Source organism: Diceros bicornis, chromosome 24, assembly GCF_020826845.1.
Source record: "Diceros bicornis minor isolate mBicDic1 chromosome 24, mDicBic1.mat.cur, whole genome shotgun sequence".
Lineage (NCBI taxonomy): Eukaryota > Metazoa > Chordata > Mammalia > Perissodactyla > Rhinocerotidae > Diceros > Diceros bicornis.
This window is the reverse complement of record NC_080763.1, coordinates 21,139,580-21,155,660: the sequence shown is the minus strand read 5'-3', so window position 1 is coordinate 21,155,660 and position 16,081 is coordinate 21,139,580. Positions and strand designations below refer to the sequence as shown.

The 16,081-nt window shown below is 47.3% G+C and overlaps 2 protein-coding genes across 7 annotated transcripts in view; one reads left to right on the top strand and one right to left on the bottom strand.

Annotated features, from left to right (window-relative positions):
• The window catches only part of ZFYVE1 (zinc finger FYVE-type containing 1), a 50,033-nt gene extending 48,238 nt beyond the window's left edge, over positions 1-1,795 (top strand). For both annotated transcript variants that reach the window (XM_058567268.1, XM_058567269.1), the window contains one exon: positions 141-1,795. In XM_058567268.1, coding sequence (XP_058423251.1) covers positions 141-373 — 233 coding nt within the window. In that variant the 3' untranslated portion in view covers positions 374-1,795. The remainder of the gene's footprint in view (positions 1-140) is intronic.
• A 5,948-nt stretch (positions 1,796-7,743) lies between these two features.
• The window catches only part of DCAF4 (DDB1 and CUL4 associated factor 4), a 30,673-nt gene continuing 22,335 nt past the window's right edge, over positions 7,744-16,081 (bottom strand). For 3 of the 5 annotated variants that reach the window (XM_058567263.1, XM_058567264.1, XM_058567267.1), the window contains 6 exons: positions 14,113-14,192; positions 12,436-12,534; positions 12,209-12,306; positions 11,185-11,358; positions 10,702-10,816; positions 7,744-8,826 (listed from right to left, as the gene is read on the bottom strand). In XM_058567263.1, the coding sequence (XP_058423246.1) occupies positions 8,636-8,826; positions 10,702-10,816; positions 11,185-11,358; positions 12,209-12,306; positions 12,436-12,534; positions 14,113-14,192 (757 nt within the window). In that variant the 3' untranslated portion in view covers positions 7,744-8,635. Of the gene's footprint in view, positions 8,827-10,701; positions 10,817-11,184; positions 11,359-12,208; positions 12,307-12,435; positions 12,535-14,112; positions 14,234-16,081 lie in introns of all 5 variants that reach the window. The other 2 variants (XM_058567265.1, XM_058567266.1) reach the window with 2 other exon arrangements.

Genomic DNA, 16,081 nt, shown 5'->3' with positions numbered 1-16,081 from the left:
TGTTTTAAAAGCTCCCTAGGTGGTTGTGTGTGCAGTTACAGGGTGAGCCTGTGAAATGTCTGAGGAAGCCGTTCTGCCTGGTGGGACTCGGGGTGTTGGGTCTGGGTGTCCCGCCCATTGTGGTTCCCTCTGTGCCACAGGTCTGGTGAAGGATGCTGCCAGGCCAGCATACTGGGTGCCTGACCACGAGATCCTGCACTGCCACAACTGCCGGAAGGAGTTCAGCATCAAGCTTTCCAAGCACCACTGTCGGGCCTGTGGACAGGGCTTCTGTGACGAGTGCTCCCATGACCGCCGGGCTGTCCCCTCTCGAGGCTGGGACCATCCCGTCCGAGTCTGCTTTAACTGCAATAAAAAGCCCGGTGACCTTTAACCCCAGCTCCCTCTCTAAGTCCTTCACAATTCCTTAGGTTCTCAGGGTTAGAAACAGAAGTCTTGTTGGGGTAGGCCCTCCTCCCGGTCACCTGTTGTGGTGTGTGTCCTCGACTCATCCTGGGGCCACTTGCCCACAGTGGGAGGTGGCCAGCCAGGGTGAGCCTGGTGGCAGGCCCGAAGGTGTGAACCCCTCAGGGCAGGGGACTGAGCAGCTTATAGCAAAGGGGAATGAACCTGAATCCGCTGCATTTACTTCAGTTAAATATAATAAAGACATATACCCGTATATATGAATGAAAGGAATGTGGAGTGTGTTCAAGCTGCCGCTGCCTGCGAGGACTTACCTGTGTGTCCCCAACACAGGGCTAAGGTGGCAGTGGCAGCAGGTCTTCCCCACAAAACCTAGCCCGGTCCGAAGCCACTGCGTTGCTAGTCACCTTTCGCTGCTGCTCTCCAAGCCCTCGAAGCCTCTCCTTTCCTTGCTGTTTCCCAGCTGCCTGGGGAAGTGAGCTTCCTGGGTACTTCTTGCTTCGAATAGCCTGAAGGGGAGTTTCCCAGGCCCTCTTGAGTTGGATGTCAATTCTTGGCCTAAGCTCGTTGCAGTGAGACCACCCAGCTTAGTGTGCAGGTCACCAGAGTGGGTGGAGGGTGAGGGTAGGGTCCTCAGCCCTGAGAAGTCAGTGCAGGGAATGTGACATCCCTCCTACCCGGCTGGGGAGAGCCTGGAAGGAGACGGCCTTCCCCAGCAGTGTTTCCTGCCTGTTGATGCTGCTGTGTGCCCACTCCACTTTCCCAGAGGCCACACCCTGCTCCCAAATAGAGCACCTGCTTCCCTCCCTCTCCAGCCCCCTTGAGCCCACCATTTGCTTCTGAGCGTTGCACTAGGATTTTTATCGCTTATTTGGAAGTGTCTTAATTCTTTGTTTCTGGACACATGACCCTTCTAGCTATTGGAGGGGTGATCATGAGAAATCTTCCAGGGAAACAGACCACAGAATGGACTGATAGTTGTTTTTTTTTAAGTATCTATAAATATTTCAACAGATCATTAAGAAAAAATTCTCTCTCCGGTTCTTGCAAGAGAAGTCGAACTTTTCTCATCAAGAGCTTGGACATCCACATCTATGATGACTGGAAAGACTGTTGTGCTGAAGCCCCGTCATTGTGGTGGATTTTCTCTTCAGTGGCCAAAACGAAGAAGTAAAAGCGACATAGTTCCTGACTGAACTGGCGGGTGGGCCGAGCTTCGGGGAGGTACGTGGCGGTCGTTCCCGGCGTGAGTGTCCGTGTGATGTAAGTCCTGGAATGTTGGTCCTTCTCAGACCTGCTCCCTTACTGCCTCCTGTGGCCCAGCGACTGAGGCCCTACTCTAGTACTGTGTATTATCAATTCGCCATTATAAAGGAATCTTCCTGCTCAATATGGACTGTGTGGACTCTTTCCTTTAACTCCATCAGTAAATCTTGCTTGATGGGAAAGTAGCTGGTGGCTTTCATAGGAGCCAAGTGAGAGGTATATTTCTAGGGTGGTTATATTTTACCTGTAAATACCTCAGTTTATTATTCTAACAATAACTTTAAAAAAATAAAAATATAGCCAAATACTACAACACCATTATCATACAGATTTCCCCCAGCTTTTACATAGATAGCATGCCCCAGGCCAGTCTGCTCCCTGGGACCAGGAACTTGGTGATGGTCTGGGTATTCCTTGAGCGTGTGATAACTGACGGTCACAGGACTCTTTCTGCTGGGTAGAGGGCTCCACACGTGCTCACTGACCACGCTGTCGTCCTGCACTTTGGCTGTTCCTCAGCGCCTTCCACAGTGGGTGTGGGACCCGATTGTGGGATGGGGGTCGGTTATGGGGTGGGGGTTGCTGCGCTGCACAGCGGTGGCAGGTGCTTAACAACTTGTGTTCTTGGGGGTTTCACTGGCAGCTGGGAATCACAGTCCATGGGAATCTTCTCTCAAGGAAGAGAGGTGTTAGTAGTGACCTATGGAAACACTGGGAAAAATGGTTTTCTGTCTTTATCTGTCACTCCCCTCTTCATTACCCTGCCCTGCCTTGTCTGTTCAACTCCTGTGTCCATCCTCTACCGTATCCTCATTCTTGTGGACATCGACACGCTTGTCTTTGTCCCCTCCCTTCCTCCTGGCCCCATCTCTTCCCTCATCTTTCTTTTTCCTGCTCCTGTCCCTTTCGTCCTTATCTTCTACTTTTTGGGTAAGCAGAGCAGAGTGCGGAGGGTTTGGGGAGAAGAGGTGAATGGTGGTGGCCTGTGTTAGACCTGGCTGTTTGTCCTGTCATTGTGCGGGGGCAACCTGAGCGTGAGAGTCTATCTAGCCACACGGGAATGATGCAGAATAATGTGAAAACTCCCTTACTCTAGTCAGACCAGCAGAGGAGAGGACGGTAACCCAGTATCGGAGTAATAGGAGGTTTCCTTTTCTTGCTCTACACGTCCAAGCCCAGCCTCAACTAAATATGGGGTGAAAACCAGCTAAACACAGGGTGAAAATAAAGGCTTAAAAAAGCCTATTGAACTATCATATATCACATTTCAGCTAGATTTTCTGAAATGAACACAATCAACCAGCACCCAGATGAAGAAACATTACTGTACCCCAGCAACTCCTGGTCCTCCCCCTCCAGGAGTACCCATTATCCTGACATCTAATAGCACAGATTGGTTACCCTCCTTTTAGGGGGGTGTTACATAAAGGCTTTAATAACTTTCTGGTTTAAAAGACTTGCTCACAGGTGGAGAAAGTTGTTGAACTGTCTCCCTGTTGAACATATCCTTGAGAGCTGTGACTAGAGATTGCAGCTTGTGGCTGAGAAGGAAGCAATGGGACCCAGTGGGATCCTTACACGTCCTTTGGGTTTAACTCTGCTGGTTTGACTTGGGAATTGAAAAAAAGAGAAGCAATATTTAGGTGCCTGTTATAAGCTAGGCACTGTGCTAGGAGCTTTATATGGTTGGTTGATAATTAATTCTCACAACCACACTGGAAAGGAGGTAGTAGTGTTCATGTTTTGACAGCTGAAGACACTGGCTCACAGAGGTTCAGAAGCCCAGGGTTGCCTGGCCAACGAGACTCAAAGCTGGGTTTTGAGTCCAGGCAGGGCTAATGACTCCGGCATAACGAGTCTGCACTGCCCTGCACCACCTGTCCTGGGCACGGCACTGTAGAGCTGCTCTTAAATTTTCTTTCTCCCTCTTGGGTTCTGAATTCCTTTGCCTTTCCAGGTAAGATAAGGTCGGTATCTTTTCCTTAAGAAGAAACTTAAAGGGGCCGGCCCCGTGGCTTAGCGGTTAGGTGCGCGCGCTCCGCTGCTGGCGGCCCGGGTTTGGATCCCGGGAGTGCACCGACGCACCGCTTCTCTGGCCATGCTGGGGCCGTGTCCTGCATACAGTGACTGGAAGGATGTGCAACTATGACGTACAACTATCTACTGGGGCTTTGGGGGGAAAAATAAATAAATAAAATTATAAAAAAAAAAAAAACTTAAAAAACGAATAGATCAATCAAGGTACTGCTCCTGTTGTCTCAGGAGGGCTTGGCTCTGCATCTCATTGTTTCCCGTCCTCAGAGGTGCTCATGGTCAAGGACAGTCATTCTTCTTCACTCAAAACAGCAGAGAAACTGGCTTAGAGATTAAGTTGCTCTAGCCTGTATCATTGGAGCTAAGCTTCCAATTGTTAATTAATGGTAATCTTGCAACCATATTTGCATTTTCAGTTTGAGAACTACCATCAGTCGGGGAGAAAACAACCCACGATGGTAGCACGTAACTCTCCTCATCACCAATGGAGTTAGTTTTAGTTGCTGTACAAAATCTGAGTTCTACCTTGTTAAATTACACCCAGTGCAATTTTTTCTTTTTTGCTATCTAGGAAACTTACAGACTTATGAGCACTAAAGCTCATATGGTATAGGGGTTTATGGGGAATCTGTAATTTAGGAATATACTTATATGACCAGAGCCATCTTTGAAACTGCCATTTGTAGACAACAGCATGTCTTTCTGTGTTTTGGTGGAGTCCACCAACATATAATGCTAATACTGAGTGATTTCATCTACTGCTATGGTTTCAACTGCCACTTTCCATACTGGTGATACCCAGATCCTTAACTCTAGCCTGAATCTCTCTAGGGCTCCATCCCTAGACAATTCCCTTCGATATTGTCCGGAGGATACTGCAACTCAGAGCCTTAAGTGGGTTTCCCAGTCACCATGTCCCCTCAGTTCTGGTTGCCCTGGGCTATTGGCAGCATTTGTATCTGTGTGCTTTTGCTCAGGTTATGGCCTCTACAGAGAAGGTCGTTTTTGCTCTCACAGTAGCTGCTTTCATTCAAATGCGGCCAAGAGTGCAAGTGGGTGGGTAGTAGGAGCAAGCAGGGAGATGTGAGCCAAGATAGGACAACCAGTCCAGAAGTCGTCTATAGGAGACAGAGGCAGCTGGTCTTGAGGAAAGAGGAAAAAAAGGAAAATGAGGTTGACCTGAACCCAAGGAGATTTTAATCTTCCACAGGAAAAGTAAAAATCCCATTCTAATAGAAAGATTCTTGGACTTGAGCAGGAGACCCAGCTGGCTCTGCCACTTATTAACAGAAGATCTTGGGCAAATCACCTTTTCAGTAAATCGGAGAAACCATCACCTGCTTCATAGAGTTGTAAGAATTCAAAGGGAATAATGCTGGCAAAAATTGTTCATTCAACATACTGAGTGTCTAGTTGTGGCAAGTGCTGGAGAAACTAAGCTTCCTGGAGGGGTCTGTGAAGCTGAGACTTACCAGCTGGACTTGCACAGATCACAGGAGTGGAGGACAGCTTGAGCAGAGACCCAGGTGAAGGAGGAACTTGATGGTGTCATAGGCACTATGTCAAGGCATAGGCAACTGGTGTCCTGAGAGCACCAGGTGGGAGGTGGAGATGGGGCAACAGGATGAGACATCCGTGATCAAATCTTTTGGATCAAATCTCAAAAGGCCATTTTATTCTGAGGCACAAGAAGCCACTGAATGCAGGGATCTTTCGGGAAGATCATTCCTGTGGCAGTGGCCGTGCAGGGGTGGCCTGCAGAGGCAGACTGAGAGGAGTTGGCCCAGAGGCTTTTAGCAATATATACAGAGGGCGAAATGGGAGAAGAAACAGTTCAGCTTGCAGTAGTTTTCGCAGATGGTTATCTGGGGTATTTAGAACAGGACAGATCTAGGGCCAACAGGTACGAGAGTGCTACCTTGGTCCCAAAGGACACTTCTGTGGACTCTTGTTGGGGGACACCAAGGAGGCTGTGTCGGGCCAGCTGAATACTAAGGTGGTTACAGAGCAAGATGGAGTGTGAGGCAGGTGTCTATCTGGGCATTTTTGATAAGCAGCATGTGCCACTGTTCTTTCATAGGCAAGCAAACACCGGGCCACTTAGCAAAGGGTTTATCATAGCTCAGTGCTACTGCCACTGTCACCTGCTCATTGCTGCCTTTTTCATGCAGGGAACAGGGCAAAATGCCCAAGTAGACCCGCAAGTGAAAAATGCCTCGAGACTGTGTAACATACTAATCTTTGGGACACTATGTTAACAAGCGAACAGACCAAAATGCCTAATCGACTTCTCAGCTAAGTTTAACCACATCTCATATGACTTAGACCAAATGTTAGGAACAGTGGCCACTAACCAGGGATCAAGAACAAACTGCTAAGTTTAAATGGGAAGTTTTGAAGGACCCTCCCCCTCCCTTCTTTTAAGCCTAAGGGAAATCTGAAATGATTCTTAGACAACTTCATTTGCCTAACAAGAAACCTGGGCTGTGGCACAGTTGCTAAGAGGACTTAAGGAGGTATATGGGGATAGGGCCATACATGTCAGAACTCACCTGGTATTCTCAAGTAGTCAGATGGTCGCCACTGTTTGGGGAAAGATCAAAGTTGGACTGAGCAGCACCCATGGACTAGTTCAGTATAGAACTGTGGGGAAAGCTCTGTGTTAGATGTGCAATACCAGGGATTTTAAATTGCAGATCCTGTAATGAAGGAACTTATATATTGTGATAACTTAGACCTTGAGGGGACAAAGGTATGGGTGGATATTAGGGTCATGGCTCAGCATTTGTTATGCTTGTTTGTGCTCCTCGGCGGGGGCACGTCACCAAAGTTAATCCAAAAGACCCTGCAGTGACATTGGCCACCTGGACCCTTCAATCATATCGATATTTCCTGGCACCCATGTGCAGGTCAGTATGCCAAGGCTGCAGAGAGACAGGGACAAAATCCAAACAATTAAGCACATGAGAATTTTGGTAATTAGTAAGCTCCTTACACACTGGTGAGTGCCAGAATTCACTTACAGGGTGATTAAGGATCATGAAATGTTCGCATCGCATGCTTACACTTGCACCGCGCTGCTCCTTGATCTCTCCATGCACCAGTTATGATACACAAGTCAAGTCATGTCAGCGACTGGAGGAGCACAAAAAGTAGAAAATGGGATCTCAAGTCTTCCAGCTCCAAGTCCCAGCTCTCTACTTAACAGGTCTAGGAGCCAAGGCAAGTCACTCAATGCCTCTGAGCCCAGGCTTTTCTACGGGTAAAATGATGCTGATAATTTTTCTATTACTGCTACTCTCCTCCCTGCTTTATGTGTTGCTACAAGGATCAAATCAGGTAAGATGGGGGAAACTTCTTTATAAAATACGAGCATAAAAATATTTGGCATTAAAATGTAGCTCATCTGTTAGATGACCAATCTGATGGTCTCTTTTTTTTTTGATTTGGTTCTCTGTACGTTAAGTTGTTATTTGTCAGGGTTCTGGCAGGAAACAGATGGAACACTCAAGGGGTAAATGAAGCAAGTTTCACTGGTAAAGTATCCTGGGCTAGCAACAGTGAGGTGCAATTACCAGCTGTAGGTCTGAAGGGACAAATGGAGAGAAGTTACTGGAACCCAGAGTGAGCTGCGTTCCAATGGAAGCTGTGGCCTTGGGTGGAGGAACCCAGCCAGAGCCCCCGACAGCCCAGCAGGAGGGGAGCCAGGGAACTAACAATCCCACCTCACTCTCCTGCCCTCTGCTTTCCTGCTGGTATGTTCCATTGCCTGAACCCAGCTGGGGCCAGGGGGCCCACTGAAGTAGTCCACAGAGGTCAGCTTCTTGGGGCACGTGCAGAGCAGGTGAAGAAGGGCACCAAGTGGATCTGGAGGGGCACCTGGATGCTCTCCAGCAAAGTAAAGCTGGTTCAGTCTCTACCCTTCTTTCTTTTCCTCAACTAAGATCTGAGTAGACATTACTGCAGCTGGTCTGTTGCTACAGTAGCCAAACTCCATGATCTTCTAAATCACTAACAGATGCAACACATCACCACGCCTTGGTTCTTTCCAGTTTATTGTCTGGTAGAAAGACAGGCTCTTGAACACTTTGTATAAACATCTGACAAACTGCTTCGAGATTACACAAAGTCGAAGCCAATTTTCTTTGAGAAAGGGCTCTTGAATCTGACATTCAAGTCACCATGAGAGAAACAGGAGCTGCTGGACTTAACATTTGGGAAGGTGCCTCAACAAAGGCATGCTAAGGCCTGTTTAAAACCTCTAGCATTTAAAAAGATCCACCTGTCCTTCCAATGCGTATAAATGACGATGAAAGGAACATCCCAGAGATCTGCTACTGATACTGAGTTTGAGAAGGGTAGTTTAATGACTCTGAACTCCAGCCTTAAATTTTTCTCTCGAGACTCAGAGAAACAATGCCCCCCCTTCCTCTTCTTTTTAGCTGGCTTCTCAAGTACAGATGCCTGTTTTTCTGGGACTCAGGCACCGACTACCCTAACAGTCTCACCCAGTCTCATCATTAGGCTTCTCAAAAGGGTTTTTGGTAAAAGAAGAAGCTTTAGTTATTTTAGTTTTTGCCAGTCTTCAGCCCTTAGAAAAGTATTTTTTGTTTTTTTTTAAAAAAAAAAGGGTGGGGAACTATTCTAAGGAATTCAGTAAGAAAAGGAAATATGTACCTTTTATAAAAAGGACTTTCAAACTCTCTGAGCCCACAACTTAACTGAAATAACTTTACTGAAATGTCTCCACATACAACACAGCACCTTCTCCACAGCAGCCAGAGGGATGGGATCTGTGTATAGAGCATCCATTTAAAATGCCCTCATTGGAAACAGCAATTGTGGCAGTATGGCTACTCTTTAGTCCTTTAAGTCAAATCCACATCTCTCCAAGCTGCACCTTGTAGAATTTTAGTTTAATAGGAGAATTTTAGTAGGAGAAGCAGTAAAGGTCCTGCTGGACAGCCATGAGCAGCCCCGGTGCTCCCCGGAAGCCCCCGAGCCGAGAAGAGAAGGCCACACTGGGAATGTCGGACTTGGAGGTGGGGTGTGGGGAGGGTATGGTTCTGAGCAGGTGGCCATCGTGGAGGCTCCAGATTCTCGTGTAGCAGTCCTGGCCCACTAAGAAAGAGGGAAGACACGTGGCAGGTTAGTGAGAGAATGCACAGGAGAACTTGTGGACATGTGGATATGGCTTCTCATGACTCCTAAGGGCTAAATGTGATTCCATGTGAGCCAAAACACAAACTCACAAATGGAAATTACTTCTACTGATAATATGTACTTTTTGAAAATCAAGGTTTTGGGTCCCCCTGGTGCTCTAGAACCGTAACAGGTTGAAGGTATTCAAAGCGACAAGATGCAATGGCTGGTTGTGTGACAACTGGGATGGCTCATCGGGCTCCTGGCTAACAGGTGGGCATTCTGCTTCTCTTGGTGTCAACAGCTGTTGAAGAGGGAGCCCAGCCCACCTAGTCTAGATGACATACAACTCATTTCCTTTTTATGAAACAGTAACCAGGAAGATCTCTTTTCATGACGTCCTGGGGACAAACCAGGTAACAACTCTCCCCAGAGCTCTGTCTCATCTAATGGTTCAGTTTATAAGACCAGTTAAATTCTTCAGTGCTCAAAGTTCTGAGGAATGTGACATCTAACAACCATTGGTTAGGGTAGCCTAGACACATGATATATGCTACTAGAGATCTTCAGTGGAAAGAGACCATAGGCGTTCATGGATTTCACATTTGTGCTTTTCTCATTTAAAAAAAAAACAAAACACATATTTGGTAGCCTTTGTCTTCTTTCTTTTTTCCCCTCCCCAAAGCCCCAGTACATAGTCGTATATTCTAGGTGTAAGTCCTTCTAGTTCTTCTATGGGACCCACCGTCACAGCATGGCCGCTGACAGACAAGTGGTGTGGTTCCACGCCCGGGAACCGAACCTGTGCTGCCGAAGCGGAGTGTGCCTAACTTTAACCACGAGACTATCAGGGCTGGCTTCTGACTACACAGTGACTCTATGACCATAGGTGCTCCCTTGGCTATGGATGAATTCAGGTTGCACAGTTCACTGATAATTGCAGCTAGCCCACGACCCGCATCTGCCTCTCAACAAGGCTTACCTCTTCTCTGTTATCCAGCACACAGAAACCCTTCTGAGAGGAAAACTTTTGGAAAATAGACTTAAAAAAGAAGCTAACTGCTTGTGATGGTGAGAGTAGTAAATAAGCCTAAGTAAATTCTAACAAAGTGATGCTGCTTAGCCAAAAAAGTTTCATGGGGAATAAGTACTTTCTGTAGGAATATTAGCAAACTTGAGTATTCGTGAACACTGAGAACATATTCCTTCGTGTCAAGGGCCTATTTCATATGTAAAACCACTGATCTTGCATGCTATCAGAATATTGTATAGCCCAGAAACAGTATAATCTGTGATCAACTTGTAACTCCTTTCAAGGGGGTACAGTGGCTAGGTAGCTCTGCTCCTGTTCTACAGATCGTGGAGCCACAGGGATGCTGTTAAAAGGTCCAAGAATCAGTTCCTTACAATGACCTTAATTTCTTTTCTTAGCATCCTCTAGTGGAAATACAAGCACAAAGAACAGGGAGCCGAAGTTTTCCGACAGGACAGTTGTACATGGGATAAGGGTCACAATGAACGCTGACCTGGTGAACAGATTTAAACCCCACACCCAGGTCCCCCAAGATGCTATGTGTTATTGCATCTAACCTGCCCGTTTCTGAGGTGGTGTTTGCTCACTGATGCGGGAACAGAGGGCTGTCCAACTGTTGGACATTTGAACTGTTGCTTACTAATATCTAATTAGTAATCCAACATCTGATATCTATGTACCATCTAGTCTCCCCACCCCCGGTCTACAGTCCCCTTTATTCCATTCTGTTTTGGAGTAACTCCAAACCCCTCTGCTGCTTAAGTTGCTGGGGAGCCTAAGGGATAGTATTTGATGGATGAAATCTCCCCTTCCCCAGGTACCTGCTACCACGATTTCTTCTTCCTCGTGCACGTGCAGGGGCAGGTAGGCATACTCGTTCACGTGACCTTCGTACTGCCTTATACACTTAGTGGTCCTCAGGTCCCACAGCTTGATCTGTGGGAAACAGCACAAGGGGCTGTCAGGGAGGGTCCAGCAGGTATACACCATGAACCCCAGGCCCAGAAGCCAGGGAGGGCAAGGTCATACCCCAAGAGCTCTTCTGGTTAGGAGAATCTCAATCTCAAACTCCTGAGCCCTCGAGTTCATCAAAAGGACCAGAACCAGTTTCACGTCTGTCTAGACCAGTTGGGCTCCCAGTGGGCAGTAAAGTAGCTGCCCTGTCCAGCCCATACTCGCCTAGTCTCCAGCTGCCTCTCCTCCACTGCTGTCTGGCATGAGGGTCTCTTCTGCAGAGCCCCTCCACCTGGCAGAGTTCTGGGCCACTAGCTCCAGTGACTTGAGAAAGTCAGTGTTACCCCTACCTTTCCAGCCATGTCGGACGCCATCAAGGATTCCTCTTCTTGGAGGATTTGAACAGAAGTCACTGCTGAGTCGTGGAACAGGCGGGTGGCCTTCCAGCCCTTGCCCTGATTGTGACAACGCAGATCAATGGCAAAGATCTCTCCAGAACGACAGCCATTAAACAGCAAAGGAGCCTGTGGAAAGTGGAACAGCTCAGTACCTCCAAGGCTGGGAGGGGTGCGGCCTCCAGGACACAACCCCTGCCTCCCCTCCCCTATCTCAGCCACTGGGTCAGAGCTGTGGGTGGAGATGGGTTGGTCAGGGTTTGACCCTCAGTGGAGTTGGAAGGGTTCCTTGGGGAAGGGTAAAAGAACTGGACCCCGTGTGTCCTCCAGCATTCTCCCCACTGGCTGCACTGGCATCGTAGGCCTTACTCTGAAGCTTAAGTGATGGCGCCCTGTCTCCCCCAAAGTCGTTCGTGAGAAGCTGGGGTGGTGCATATGGAGTAGGAGGGATCACAGATCCAAGTAAGACGTGGGTCCCAAACGGGGGGGGGCAGATGGCTGAGAAACCTCAACAAGAACGCTGTGCTTATTGCCGGTGCAGGCCGGCACACTCCCTGCTCCACACTTTTAAAGAAAGGTGGCATTTCTTTGAAATGTAGTAATGACTAGAATTTTAATTTTTAAATTTATAAAATGTGTAACTTGAAAGCTGTATATGAAACTATTAAGTGCTATGAAGTAGGACTCAATTTATACATTAATTACTTGTCCTGCCGGCTAATCTAAGTACTCAGGAACTGCCAGCAATTCATTTAAATAGGAAGTTGTTTAAAGCCAGCACAGCCAGGCCTTTTTGGATCAGCTAACTTTCATTCAGTGCAGACATATTCACGAAGTAACCCGTTAATCCTGTCCAATGCCCTCTTTTCCCCTGTAAAAGATGCAGGAGGACTAGATGCCACACAGGAATCCAATTTCAATCCAGCAAAACTTCCCCTCTCGGGAAACTTTACATTACGCCCTTCCCAATCCAACCAACCATGAGAGCAAACTGCTGGGCCAAGACATCACTGCTGGTCCCAAATGACCGCCGGTGTCCTGTCACCACGTTGGTCACCAGGACACGCCGAGATAAGCCTGCCAGAGACAGAGATGGGGTGGAGAAACAAGTGTCACTCGCAATCTGGGGAGAGGGACTGCTGGACAGTGGGTTCAAGGCCTGTTAAATCCTTTACTTTGGGGACCTGCGAGGCAGCCATGGCTCACCTGTACTGAAGCAGTTATTTGCCTGGATGTTCAAGGACCATGCACAGGACCAGGCCCCAGGGATCCGGAAACTGCACAGCATGCCAGGCCGGTCTCCTGCTGAGCGGACAGTGAATGTAAAGCACGGCTGCCCTCTAGCACGGAGAGCTTCCCTCCCCACTGCCAGGCCAGGGATCACTCAGATTTGGGAAACCTCCAGGAATAGCTGCTCAGAGGCCCCATTCTGGGTTTTGCGGTAGCAAGAGAGAGACACTCAGCTGGGGTGCCTGGCTCAAAAGTGGTTATTCTGAGAGTGGAAATCTGCATCTGCCCTGACTTCCCAGTAGTGTTACAAGTACTAACAGCTATCAGGAAGGCAGTGTGGTGTCCCAGACGAGAGAGTTTCAATCCCAGATCACACTATTGGATGTGTGATCTCAAGCAAAACATTTTTTAAAATAAACTTTTTCAGAGGTCAGAGGCCGGCCCTAAGCCTCAGCGGTTAAGTGCGTGCGCTCCGCTTCTGCGGCCTGAGGTTTGCAGGTTCGGATCCCGGGCACGCACTGATGCACCGCTTGTCAAGCCATGCTGTGGCGGCGTCCCATATAAAGTAGAGGAAGATGCGCATGGATGTTAGTCCAGGGCCAATCTTCCTCGGCAAAAAAAAGGATTGGCATCGGATGTTAGCTCAGGGCTGATCTTCCTCACAAAAATAAATAAATAAAACTTTTTTATTGACAAAACATACATAAAGACCACAAATCATAAGTCTGTAGTTTAATGAGTTATCACAAAGTAAATACAGCCATGTAACCAGCACCCAGGTTAAGAACAACATTCCAGTATCCCTCATATCTCCTCCCATTAATACCTCCCCACTCCCTCCAAAAGGAGACCACTATCCTGACTTCTAACACCACGGATTAGTTTTGTAAGGCAAATTCTGAACCTCTTTTTGCCTCAGTTTCCTCATCTGTAAAATGGTGATAATACATACTCCTGCCTCATATGCTTGCTGTATAATGAAATGCCAGGCACCAGGCTAAGTGTGCGTTGCCTCATTAATCTTCCATGTAGCCCGACGAGATAGTATTACCTTCACTTCACAGAGGTTAAGCAATCTGTTCAAGTTGCTAAGGGGCAAAGCTAGGATTCATGACAGGCCTGCCTGAAGCCTGCATTCTTAGAGGCCTGACCCTTGTCTAATTGATCCTAATTCTCTGAAAGACTGAAAACTTAATATCCAGAATGCTGCCAGGAAGGAGAAGTCCAATTGCCTTCAGCCAGACAGAATATAAGTATCTCTGATCGCACCTGTCATACAGTAGGAGCTTAAAAGATGTTTTCTGAATGATCTGTACAGGCAGCCCAAATACATATTTTGATCTCTTGCTGTGGTTACGCACACTTTTAACTGTTCTGGCTGCTGAAATGACCCAAAAGAAGGGGAGATATAAGGATGCACATGCTTCTAGTAGGAACCTTGGGTCAGCTTTAGGGAATCCTCTCACAAGGGCTTCTGCAGACTGTGCCCACCCTGTGGGCTCTGACTTGGGCTCACCCAGCCTGTGGTTCCCACTCCTCCTCTCCAAGCCTTTGCCATGGAGCTTAAATTATTGTTGGCGGCAGCTCCTGGGAGGCAGAGGACAGAGACCTCCCTCAGAGCACCTCCTCATCCAAAGGAAAAGGCCCCTGTACCTGGGTGACTACTGACAAACAGCGATGCTGGGAGCAGGGTGGCACAGCCTGGAGTCTCTGCGATCCCCATGAGGCACAGCCTAGAAGAGCTGTTAAGGACAGTCAAGTACAAGGCTCTCCTCTGGGAGGAGAATGGGCATTATTACCCTTCAGAAAAAAATTTTAAGAACAACACTCATAAGCCAGATTTAACACGTTTACATTTTCCATATTTAGTTTCAGATTTTTTTCAAGGAAAAAAACGTCACAGATACAGCAAGAAGTCTTTGACCCCTCCCCAGTCCAATTCTCCCTTCTCTCACCCAGAGAGATTCCCTATTCTAAAACTGCTCTGAGTTCTAGGCCATGTTATAATATTTCCACGACATATTTATCCATGAGCAATATAAAGAACTGTTTATGTTTTTAAAACAGATATACATGGCATCACAGAGAGTATCTTCTACAACTTCTCAGTCTCCATTGTCTTCCTAGATTCATCTGTGTTGATGTCTGTAGCTCCAGTTCTCTCATTTTCCCAAGGAGCACTCCTTTGTATGAATATACCACAATTGATCTAGTCTCCTGCTGATGGGCATGGAGGTTCTTCTCTTTTTTTTTTTTTTTTTTTTTTGTTCTGCTGCTGGAATGAGTATCTCTTCCTGTCTCCCACTCCTATGAGGCGGAGGCTTCTTTAAGGCAGTGTTTCTTAAACCCATGGTAAGAATTTAATTTTACACTACAATGTGCTATATGCACACAAATATGTGACACAAAATTTTCATAAAATATTTATCCTTAATAAATATGAAACATATTTTCTAGTCTACTTCATTTAAAAAATGCTGCTCACACACTGATTTAAGGGCCTGCTGATAGGTCATGACTTGTAGTTTGAAAACACTGCTCTAGTGTCTATACCTGGAGTGGAACTGTGGCGATGGAGGGTACACGCATCTTCAACCTAAAGTGGTTCTATCTATTTGTTTATACCAACAGTTTTCCCCTTTCTCCACATTTGCCAAAACTTGGCACTATCAGACTTTTAAATTTATGCTTATCTGAATGGGCATAAAATGACAACTCATTATTATTTTAATCTGCATTCCCATGACTACAACTGGGTGTACTGTCATCTGATTATAGTCATCTGAGTTTCCCTTTCTTTGAATTGCCTCTTTATATCCTTTGCCGACTTTCCTATTGGATATCTGTCATCTGATGGATTTGGTTTCTCTCCCTGTCCCTTAACAGCCACACTTCTCTCAAGAGGAACCTGTGTTTACCCCCACTTCCTTGCCTTTCTTTCATTCTTCAACCCCTGTTACCCAGGTCTGACACTCACCTTTCCAGTGAAATGTTCTCCCCAGGGTCTCCAATGCATCCTTATTTTCTAAATCTGATGAACACTTTCCAGTCCTGCCCCATGGTCACATAGCACAATTTCTAACTACACGCTCCTTCTTGACCTCCACACCACCACTCTTGGAGTTCCATCCTCGGACCTTCTCCTATCACCAAGATCCCCTGGCCTAGATCCTAAGCCTTTTAGACTCGTGCCCTCTCTTGCACTCCCGCCCATCAGTTCATACCCTATCCACTGCCCTCTTCAGTCTCATAGCAGCCTTCCTGAGGTCTCACCCTATATAAGAAATGACTCCACAGCCACAATCCTCCAGGGGCATCCCATAGCCCCAAGGATTCAGTCTTATAACCTACCCAGCCAGAGACATCATGGACACCAAACCACTCACTGCTGCCCCATGTGCCAAGCTCTCTCCCAACTCTTCCTTCTGAGGGGAGTTCATCTCCTCCTTCCCATGCGGGAATCACCTCCAGGAAGGCAGCCCCAACCCCTGCCTCCCCTTTGCATCCAACTGCCCCAGAGGCACCACTGCACAGACTGATTACCTGTTGAGCTGCCCATTTCCAGCAGCTTGCACAGGGACTGGATATGCTTAATAGATGTTGGGGGGATGAACACACACCT